The sequence below is a fragment of the Capra hircus genome, chromosome 10 (assembly GCF_001704415.2).
Source record: "Capra hircus breed San Clemente chromosome 10, ASM170441v1, whole genome shotgun sequence".
In the NCBI taxonomy this organism is placed as follows: Eukaryota; Metazoa; Chordata; class Mammalia; order Artiodactyla; family Bovidae; genus Capra; species Capra hircus.
The window spans coordinates 72,756,054-72,767,525 of NC_030817.1; the positions used below are offsets into that span (position 1 = coordinate 72,756,054).

The 11,472-nt window shown below is 47.9% G+C and overlaps 1 protein-coding gene across 1 annotated transcript; it reads left to right on the forward strand.

Moving 5' to 3' along the window:
• On the forward strand, positions 5,137-10,541 carry ACTC1 (actin, alpha, cardiac muscle 1). The gene is made up of 7 exons (XM_013966952.2): positions 5,137-5,360; positions 5,933-6,083; positions 7,177-7,501; positions 8,239-8,400; positions 8,529-8,720; positions 9,503-9,684; positions 10,211-10,541. Exons 2-7 carry the CDS (start codon positions 5,955-5,957, stop codon positions 10,352-10,354), a joined length of 1,134 nt encoding a protein of 377 aa, XP_013822406.2. The 5' UTR covers positions 5,137-5,360; positions 5,933-5,954; the 3' UTR covers positions 10,355-10,541.

Sequence of the window (11,472 nt, forward strand, 5' to 3'; positions counted from 1 at the left end):
TTCAAGAGTTGGTGATGGACAGAGAAGCCTGGTGTGCTGCAGTCCATGGGGTTGCAAAGAGTTGGACACGACTGAGCAACTAAACTCGACTGACCACATCTTCTTTCTCCATTCCTGTATTGATGGACATTTAGGTTGCTGCCATGTTCTGGCTATTGTAAATAGTGCTGCAATGAACACTAGGGTGCATGTATGTGTTTGAATTACAGTTTACTCTGAGTATATGCCCAGGAGTGGGATTTCTGGGTCATATGGTAGTTCTATTTTTATTTTTTAAGGAACCTTCATACTGTTCTCCATAGTAACGACACCAGTTTACAATCCTACCCAGTTGCGCCTACTTTTGACAAGGCAGAGATGGACTCCGAGGGAATGCGGCTGGCAGGAGGATTGCTGTGATCACAGCTCTCACCTCCCACACAGACCCCCTAGCTCTTGGGTGATCTCAACACTTAGGCCTGGGTTTGGGTGATACCACATTTGGGCTCTCTGGGGAAGACAGGATTCCTCCAGGTAACACTTGAAAAGTTGAAACTCCATAAATAGTTACTGCCAGTGTGGGGAGCAAGCCAAATCTGAGTTAAGAGGAATACCTTCCAAGCAGAAACCTGCGAGCTTCAGCACTTCATTCTAGAAGGATTCAAACTCCTTTTAAGGAATTCAGATTAGAAATCCTTTGTGATTTCCCAGGATAGAAGAGAGTAAAGATTTGGCTTTTCAAGCATTAGTCCCAGGGGACTCAGACTCAGAAGGACACCCTTCTACATGATGCTCCCCTTCCCTCATCCTCCTTGTCTTTTCTCTAAATTTCATTAAATGGTTCATCACAGTTGCTCCTATCATGTCAGAAGGCAGTGACTGCCAGAATTTGCCTAGAACAGAATCCATTTGGAGTTGAAATACCCTCCCCCTAGGTTAATCTTCTCGGCGGTTGCATGTAAAACATGGGGCAGCATGTGGCGGAGATTAGGCATGCCCCGGTATTGAATTCTGAGCGCCAGGATGTGTGGGGGCCTGCATCCCTCACAGTCCCGTCACTTTCCTCTTTTAATGAAAACTGAAGCCCAGCTCCTGCCAGAGGGCAAGGGGGAGTGAACAAATGTGTAGGGAAAGAAAATAGAAAAGGTTAGGAAGGGTGGCTCCCTGAGCCCTGGTCTGGGCTAGAAAAAGCACCTCCCCACACTGCCTCCTAGCACGTGGAATGCAGGAGGGGCTACAGGAGGGACTAGGAGGGCTCCTGCGGAGGAATTAAGTGTGGCTCAGTCTGTTTCTGGCTTCTCTGTAAATACTGTGACACCTCCGAATGGAGGAACAGCTGAGATAAGTGACTGCTAATCCCCCAGTGCCGGGAGGAGGCCGGCCGCTCCCTTGCAGATCCCAGCAGATGGTGGATGAAACAGGCTTCCCTCGAGGCAAGGGCAGCGGGAACTGTCCCACCTTCTGTTCCTTCAGCCAGCCCTGCACGTCTCCCTCATGGCCTGTCCCTGCCCAGAAGGGCCTTGCTGGCCCTCGAGAGCCTTGGGACATGCCCGAGTTTGGCTTTTGCCATCCCATTGGGATGTTCAAGGTCAGCCAAGCTGGATTCAGGCCGGTGCTGGCAGCTTGGGCAGCCTTCAGCACAGCTCCTCGGGCCTGGGCAAGAAGAGCCAGGCAGTGCCTGCAAGTTTGTCTGTGAAGTACCTGGGGAATGGGGGTGGTGACTTATTTAAAATGCAGATTCACACTTCCAGGGTGAAGCCTGGAAATTTGCATTGCTATTAGGCAGTCCAGGTAATTTGGCTACAAGCAGTTGCAGCCTTCCACTTGGAGAAACAGCAGTCTGAGTGGACTAGATGGCATTTGAGGGGGTGGTTAGGATTAGGGAGGGACTGGTCTGGTGCCTGGATTTGAAGCCTCACTCTTCCATTTGTTCACCCATGTGACCTTGGGCAAAGCAGGCACAACAATGGTTCTCTACCATTTAAAAGACAGTCTTTCTTAAACTGCAGGGCACAGCCATTCCTGGATTTGTGAAGTCAATTTATTCACAAATTGCATCAAAAACTGGGAGTTTGGCTGGCTGCACGGTAATGTGAATGTACTTAACACTACTGAACTGTGCAATTTTAGAGGGTTAAAGTGGTACATTTTGTGGCATATATATTTTACCAAAATTTTTTTAAAAGTCCAGAATGCACCACAAAAGGTAAGTCACTTTTCTATACTTAAGTAGACACTATCAATTTTCAAATTAAATGGATCCCTGAAAAATGGTGTCAAAGGAAAATCAATCTTGGAATCTTATATTCCCATTGACTTAAATTTTAAAATATATAAAAATGGGGTTTAGAGTTTTAAAATGTGGAAATTGAACAGTATTACAATGAACAAAGATCGAACCATCATGTCTTGAATGGGAAAGAGTGTTCTTACCATAAGTATAATGCATAAGAAAATATGTTTTGTTCTAAATGGGAAAACATGAAATTATTTTTTAAACATTTTAAGGGTGATGACTATGAAACTGGTTTCAGTACTCTACCGACCTACTCCCAGGGCAAACTGATCCCTAGGTGGGTGGGCTGGGATTGGTGTCCTGAGCCCTGGAAATATTTACAAAGGATTCAGAAATAACCATGGTGTTTGGTGATCTGCTAAACTTTCCAGGAGTTCCCTTTATACAAATGGCAGTGAACATGGGAATGTGCCATCAGCCACTCCCAAAGGGAAACTGTTTCTTTCACACAAATGGTCATGAACTTCAGTCCTACTCTTCTTTGAAAATAATGAAATATTTCCTCAGGAAGCCTTTCTCTGAAAGACTTCTTTTGGTAGGGGAAGTGTACCACGAGGCATGTAGAACTTTCCATGTCCAGGGATTGAACTCACCCTCTGAAGTGGAAGCTGGGAGTCTTAACCACTGGACTACCAGAGAAGTCCTGAACCCTCGTTTGAATCCCCATTTTTGTGACTGTCCCAGTGATTCTCTCCTTGTCCTTCCCAGCATGTACCATAAATAACTGTCTCTGACTCCTTTGCAGTTGCTCTGCAGTATGAGTCCTGCTGTTTTATTGCTCACTATTTCCCAGTGACAAGCACAGTTCTTGTCCCAGAAATATTTGCTGAATCAATAAGTGAATGAAATTGACCCACAATTTCAAAAGTGAGAACTACAGCTGCCTGTGTCATTATTACTGAATTGTAATAGTTACTATTTGCTTTCTATCTCCTATGTGGCTTATATCACTTGTCTCTAGTTATTACTAATACTAGTAACCCCTGCCGGGAAAGAGTTGTATCCTTTTTCAGAGGGTAAAATTGGGGCTTAGGACAGTGAAGTGATTTGCCCAAGAGCAAAACAGGTAATAAGTGACAGAGGCAAGGGTCAAACCCAGGGATGTTGGCCTGTATCACCAGTCACATTTCTGCTTTTTCTTGGTTCTGCTGCATCTGCCTGAGCCCAAGCAGCTCTGCTCTTTGCCTCCTGTCTATGGGCATTTTCACTGGAAAAGGCTTACCTCATGGCAGAATGAGCCCAGCTGGCATGACCCTCACCTGGCTCCATCACCCAGCTGCCCTCAGGGTTTCTTCTCCAGACCAACCCAAACATGGTTGGGGAGCTCAGAGGGGAGGACCCAGCATTCCCCAGTCTGGACAAGTATCTAATCAGCAGGCCTCCTTAGCATATCAATCCAAGACCACTCCAGAGATAGTTGCCTGTGCCCAGTTTTCTATTTTTAACTGGTGTGAACGGGAGGAAAAACACAAGCATTAAAAATCAAAGTGCCGGTCAAGAACTGAGAATACAGGGCACCCCAGGGCAAACCAGGGATCTGTGTCCTTCTTCTATCTCTCTGTTCCTTTCTCGCCTCCTTGATTCATGTCATCCCTTTCTCCAAAATCCCAAGATCCTCCACAAAGGAGCTGATATCGTTTATACCTGGGTTTTTTACGCATCGACATACATATGAATCAACTAAGCGTCTTGCTAGAAAGCAGCTTCTGCTTCAGTAGTTCTGGGGTGGGGCCTGAAACTCTGCTTTTCTAATTCATGCTGATCATGATGATATCTCTTACGTATGTTCATTGGTTGAAGTTGCTGTTATCTTCTTGACAAGAATAGTTCTCTTTCAGTCTTATCTTCACCTGGAGTAAAGGCCTTGGCCCTCAGTTTATGGATGTTCCCCTATGTGCATGTGTTAGTCACTTAGTGGTGTCCGACTCTTTCTGACACCATGGACTATAGCCCACTAGGCTCCTCTGTCCATGGAATTCTCCCAGCAAGAATACTGGAGTGGGTTGCCATTCCCTTCTCCAGGGCATCTTCCCAACCCAGGGATTGAACGCAGGTCTCCTGTATTACAGGCTGATTCTTTACCGTCTGAGCCACCAGGGAAACCTTCATCCACCAGCTAATGGACAAGCCACCTTTGGCATTTGCTCCTTCATTCACTTTTACAGCAAGGAGTCCTTTTCTGGCCTAAAGACAGGAGTCTGAGTTTGAGCAAAACCCTGGAGACATGGAGGAAAGCCACCTGATGTCTGGGCCGGGGTACACCTGCTTTGTTCCCCAGCAAGACTGGGCAAGCTCTCAGAGCAGCTTTGTCTGGCCTCTTCCCTAACCAGCCCCTGGAGCCAAGCATAAATCGGGGACCAAGGTGGCCTTGGTTAATCTCGGCTTTCTGCCGCAGAAGAGTACAGATCTCTGAGCTGTCATGCAGGTTGGTGGGGACTAGCCCAGGAGGGTGTTCTGCGCCATGAGCCCCTTTTCTGGCCCCCAGTTGTGCTGCTGGGGTATCGTTAGGGCCCATGAGGATTCCCAGGGCTCGGCTCCTCCAGCTCCCAGAGCCAGAGGATGAGAAGCTGCCGTCACTCCCTCGCTGCCCTGGCCCAGCTGTTAGGACCCCTCAGCAGAGGGCAGGGCGCCAAGCCTTCCCACTTGTATGTGGCTTATTGTCTCTTAGGCTGGCGGGGCTGCGGCGGAACCAGCTCGGAGCACACCCAGGGAGCACCCCCACCCAAGAAGGGGGAGGGGTGGTCTGGCGTCACTCAGTCTTCCCCTGCCCCCTACCCTCCACGGTCTGCCCCTCCCCAGCTCCCTATTTGGCCATCCCCCTGGTTGCCCCCTCCCCTTCCTTACATGGTCTGGGGGCCCCCTGGCTGATACTCTCCCCTGCCCTTGGCTCCATGAATGGCCTCGGCGCTCCTCAGTGGTGCGAAGGCGACCAAATAAGGCAAGGTGGCCGACCGGGCCCCCCACCCCTGCCCCCGGTCGCTCCAACTGACCCCGTCCATCAGCGCACTATAAAGCCGCGCGCCGCGCGCGGGGCACTAGCGCCTGCCGCCGTCTGAGCAACCGAGCAGATCCCGCCCCGCGGACCGTGAGTCAGCGCCGCCCGCCTCCGCGCCTCCCTCCGCCCCGCGCCCGGAGCCGGTGCCCCGCGCTCCCGCTGCTCCATTACTTTTCTTCTTTTAAGACCAAACTTTCCATTTGGTTCCGACTTCTTTTGTCCTGGGTCTCGGTCTTCACAGGAGAGGGGCTCGCAGAGGGGGAGCCTTGCGCCCCACTGGGGGTCCCTGTTGTCTTGTGCTTTCCTCTCCCCCTGGGGCTGGAGCATGGATGGGAGTGTGGATGAAGCCGTAGTGGGTTCCCAGTTTGTGAAAAGGCGAAAGTGTGAAGGGCTGGGGAGGACCTTCTAAGGGATGACTGTCCCTCTTGCCCTGGGGCAGAGGGTGAGCCTGCGGGCCGGGGAGCTTGTCCGGGTCTTCTCCCCCTGCTCCGCAGCGTCTTCTCACTCTTTTTCTGCCCCAGGGGAAGGGAGATGGCAGGCGTCCCCCGCCCCCGACTCCCGCCCGCGGACCCCCCTCTGCTCTGTCCCCTCCTCCGGGGGAGCGGACCAGGCCAGCTCCGCAGGCATTGAACTTGGGCCGCCTTGCTCTGCTCCACCTGCAGACCCCGCTGAAGCTGTGCCAAGATGTGCGACGATGAGGAGACCACCGCCCTGGTGTGCGACAACGGCTCCGGGCTGGTGAAGGCCGGCTTCGCGGGCGACGACGCGCCCCGCGCCGTCTTCCCCTCCATCGTGGGCCGCCCGCGCCACCAGGTAACCTGCACCCCGCTTCGTAGTCCCCAGCCCCATTACACACCCCTCTCCTGCCACCTCTTCAGCCCAGCAACTCTCCTGTTTCGTGAACTCTTCAGGTTAGATAGGAAAAGATGACAGCTTCAAATCCGACCTGACAAGTAACAACTTACACCCGCCAACATACCAGGAAATGTGCATTCCACACCCCACCCCAGTCCGCTTCAAGGACACAGCTCACCAAGGGTCCAGCTCCCTGGTGTGAAAAGGCAGCAGCTTCTCTCAGTCTTCTCTTCCTCTTATACATTTCACCTTACTCCTTGGCCTTTTTTTTTTCAGTCCTGTTCAAAACTCATTATACAACATCTCCCAACCAACCAGGGGCCAAGCCACAATGCTCCCTCTTGTTCACAGCCAGTGTATAGGGCTCCCCAAAGATGTAATCTATCTGCTTCCTGGCCATTGCATTTTTAGAAGCCAGGCATGACAGAGGCAGTAAGTGCATAGTGATAGTGACATACCACCTTGTTTATTAAAAGAGATACCATGCTCTCTGGCTGTGCCACAATGCCTGGCCAGACAGACTGCCAGGGAGAAAAGCGGGGTTCCTCAATGTGGGTGACCATGGGTACTCCAGGACACTCTGGGTAAGCTGGATTTCACAGACACAATGATAATGGCATATCTGTCCTTTTTAGGTTCACTTGATGAATGCCAAAATCTTTTCTGAGGAGACATACAATGTGTCATTAATGCAATCATTCCACAGTATAGTCATTTATATTCCAGTTGACATAGGTGATAAGCTTAATAATTTAATGAAGACATTATGGCAATTTAAAAATGAGATGAAGCTCTGCTTCTTCAGTGAAATAGCTTCTTTCCTCCTCACCCCCAGTTATAGTCTAAACAACAGAATTATGCCTTCTGAGGGTGGGGTAGAGAAAAGGTACAGGACTGATTTTAAATGATATTTCTGAATTGGGGTAAACTATTGTTTATTATTTCTGGTATTCATAAGATGCCCCTTGATTTGGGCAGTTAGACTAATTAGGCGTTGAATACATTCCTGACATGGAGGAAGCTTGATTTTCGAATCTCTTTCTTCTTGTAGGGAGTCATGGTGGGTATGGGTCAGAAGGATTCCTATGTAGGTGATGAAGCCCAGAGCAAGCGAGGTATCCTGACTCTCAAGTACCCCATTGAACACGGCATCATCACCAACTGGGATGACATGGAGAAGATCTGGCACCATACTTTCTACAATGAGCTCCGTGTGGCCCCAGAGGAGCACCCCACTCTGCTCACTGAGGCTCCACTGAACCCCAAGGCCAACCGTGAGAAGATGACTCAGATCATGTTTGAGACCTTCAATGTCCCCGCCATGTATGTGGCCATCCAGGCGGTGCTGTCCCTGTATGCTTCTGGCCGTACCACAGGTGTGTTTGGATTGTAAGGTGTGTGATTATGAGATAGTCTCTGGTTAATTACACTCTTAATTACACTCCCAAATCACTGACCTTACTGTGAATCAGTTTCCCCAATGAAAAAAGAGTGATGTCTTTCCTCACACTCTCTGGGAAGGTGTCTGTGCCAAGAGAGAGAGGTAACAGTAGTACCCTGAGCACGCTTATTTCTAAGAGTGGAAAGAATATGGAGTTAGAGCCTTTCCTTGCCTAAAATATGTGATGTCAGATATTGAGACTCTGCACAAACTAGTAACCTGGAATGCAGCAATCGTTGGTGTGTGTTCACGTTATCGCAGACCCTGGGCAAACATCTCCAGTAGAGACGAACGCAGAGAGAACCTACATTCCCTACAAGGTCTGAGTCAAAAAAGAGAGAAACGTGTAAGTTAGATGTGAGGAAAAACAAAAACAAAAAAACACACCTGGAGGCTTGCATGATGTGCTAATGACTGGTAAGAGGGACGGTCATTTGAAACTCTCCTGAGGAAATTCTTCTACCACAATATTTAAAAGGATGAGCTGTTGCTGGCTTTAGGCTTAGCATTCATTATGCTTATTTTTATTCTTCACGTCTAAGGGATCTAATTTTATCTGGATCTTTGCCCAGTGCTAGTATCTCTTAGCCAAGAGTGGAAGTAGGCTTTGGCATGGCAAAAGCAGTGGTGTCCTCAGAGACTTACCTTGTTTTTGCCTACTTCCTCTGATAGGCATTGTTCTGGACTCTGGGGATGGTGTGACCCACAACGTCCCCATCTATGAGGGCTATGCCTTGCCCCACGCCATCATGCGTCTGGATCTAGCTGGTCGGGATCTCACGGATTACCTCATGAAGATCCTCACTGAGCGTGGCTACTCCTTTGTCACCACCGGTGAGTCTGTGTGTGTTTCATCTGCCACAGTAGGTGTCTGGTTTTCTCCTCCACCAGTGAACCCACCTACCTCTCCAAAGCTGATGTCATTCTTCAAAGCTTACCTGTGACCCTCTTTATTTCTGCAGCTGAACGAGAGATTGTTCGTGACATTAAAGAGAAGCTGTGCTATGTTGCTCTGGATTTTGAGAATGAGATGGCTACGGCTGCTTCTTCCTCCTCTCTGGAGAAGAGCTATGAACTGCCTGATGGCCAAGTCATCACTATTGGCAATGAGCGCTTCCGCTGCCCTGAGACGCTCTTCCAGCCCTCCTTCATTGGTGAGTTGTCTGGTCTGGTGCAGAAACACAGCTTGGGGCTTCCAGAGAAAAATCTATTATAATCAACAATGATTAAGGGGCCCTTGTGTAGAAAGTAGTCATAGCTGGGAGACCCACACAGTTCAGCCTCAGGTCCCAGTGGCTTTTGCTGGGATGGCCATTCCTCCTCTGCAGCAATGATACGATAAAGGGTGACATACCGGCTTCATCTTGAAACGAGGAATGAGATAGAGTAGTAACTGAATAATCCATATCTGCAAGGAAGAGACGATGACTCAAGAGTGCTGACTGATTCTGGTATATTCCATCACCAAGTAGCTAGACCTTACTTCCAAGTCATTCATTATTAAGTGTGACAACAATCCTACTTATGGTAATAACTGGATACTCATGTGTCACTGAACATCTTTCCTAAGCAGGGATTTCCAAGAGGAAGCTTGTCAGTGTCTTATTTTTGTCCATAAATAAGAATGACATTCATTTCACATGAATGTGTGTCTCATGCTTTTCTATTACATCTCCATGGGTCTGATGGGTACAGCGAGTGTTCCCTCCAGACAGGTGCTAAAAGCAGTTGTTTGTGTCTTGGCAGTCTGTTGTAGATTACTCTCAGCACTTTTAAGACACCTGTTCCACAAAACTCTGCAGTGTATCTTATAGAGGAGCATATGTTTCAGAGACAAATGGTGACAGTTTACCAACACAGAGGAGTCTTGTTCTCTTCCCTCCACCCTGGCCCCATGGCCTGAATGCACTGTGACTTTTTTAAAACTTGTTCATAGGTATGGAATCAGCTGGCATCCATGAAACGACTTACAACAGCATCATGAAATGTGACATTGATATTCGCAAGGACCTGTATGCCAACAATGTCTTATCCGGAGGCACCACCATGTACCCTGGTATTGCTGATCGCATGCAAAAGGAAATCACTGCCCTGGCTCCCAGCACCATGAAAATCAAGGTAAAGAACTTCTGTGGTGGGGTGGGGGCAACCAAGCAGAATTCCTAACTCCTTTCCCCTCACAGAAATAGCTTCCTGTCTCACAGAAACCTTTTGCTTTTATAGCACCTTTTCTGACTTTACTGGCACTTTCCCCAAGATAGGAGATTTTAAAACACTTTAGAGCAGTGGATAAAAATAAATCTTTGAGAAAAAAAAAATCTAAATCTTTGAACATATTTTAAAAGACCCCAACTTTCAGGCTAGGCTTCACCATGCCTATAGCTTATTGCCACATATTCTCTGGTTCAGAGAAGTGAGAAACTTCTATTTTACAGAGTCTTTGATCATGAAATGATGAAATAGAGAAAAATGCTTTCATTATGAGTCAACCATATTCATTTGTAGGATTACTGGGCTTATTCATTTGTATCACGTTACAGTGACTTGATCACCGGTGTATTTTCTGTGACTCTCCCCACCATGTTGCTTACTCTGTTGCTTGGAACCTCAGAGTTCACTGGCAGTTTTTGCTTTCCTTCTGCAGATTATTGCTCCTCCTGAGCGTAAGTACTCTGTCTGGATTGGGGGCTCCATCCTGGCCTCCCTGTCCACCTTCCAGCAGATGTGGATCAGCAAGCAAGAGTATGATGAGGCAGGCCCCTCCATCGTCCACCGCAAGTGCTTCTAAGGTGCCTTCTCTCTTAGTCTACATTACATTCAGGATGATGGTATGATGCTTTTTGGAGTCTTCTGAACCACCCTCCCTCATCTCTCATCAATCATTGTACAGTTTGTTTACACACGTGCAATTTATTTGTGCTTCTAATATTTATTGCTTTATAAATAAACCAGATCAGGACTTGCAACCTACAAAAGCAAGCATTTCTTATTTCTGTTTGGGGTTTGGGGAAGGAGTGGGATGGGGCCAAGGTTTGCTTACTCAGTCTGTGAGCTTGTATACTGATGGCCTTGATACCATGAGCTTTGTAATATCACAGCACCACATCCGTTCATCAGCGTGACTTTTAGCTGGGAGCTACAATATTAAATTTTGATTTTACCCTTTGGGACAGAATCATGAAGATAGTTTATATCTGAAAAGCAGATTAGGTTTTCAGTTCAGTTCAGTTGCTCCATTATGTCTGACTCTGCGATCCCATTAACTGCAGCATGCCGGGGTTCCCTCTCTATCACCAACTCCCAGAGGTTGCTCAAACTCATGTCCATCGAGTTGGTGATGCCATCCAACCATCTCATCCTCTGTCATTTCATTAGTGTGATTAGGTTTAGGTCCACATTAGTGAGAAATGGATTGGAGAATACAGCTTGTGAAGATTAGTTTCTATAATAACACTGAAAATCGTGGTTTTAGCACATGTTCCAGCTATTTTTGTGACTTTGCCGAAGCCACAAAGATATTGGTAATGAGAAAGTCAAAGGTTATTTAAACTAGATTAGTATAAATTCTCAATTCACAGTCTCTTCAGTTGTCTTCCTGAGGGCCATGCATGTTAACAGTGAAACAGGGAGACCAGCTGACAGAAAAGCCCAGCCATACCCCATTCCAAATACTCCCCAAGCAAATCAAGCCCACTGTGAATGTTCAAAACAAATGTGAGGACGGGGAATTCTCTGGAGGCCCAGCAGTTAGGACTCCGAGATTTTACTGCTGTGGGTGCAGATTCAGTCCCTGGAACTAAGATCACGCAAGCCACGTGGTGTGACCGAAAACAAACACCGAAAGAAATATGAGGAAACAGGCACCAGATACCTCCGCCTAGTCAGTGACTAACCTGTGGGACAGAC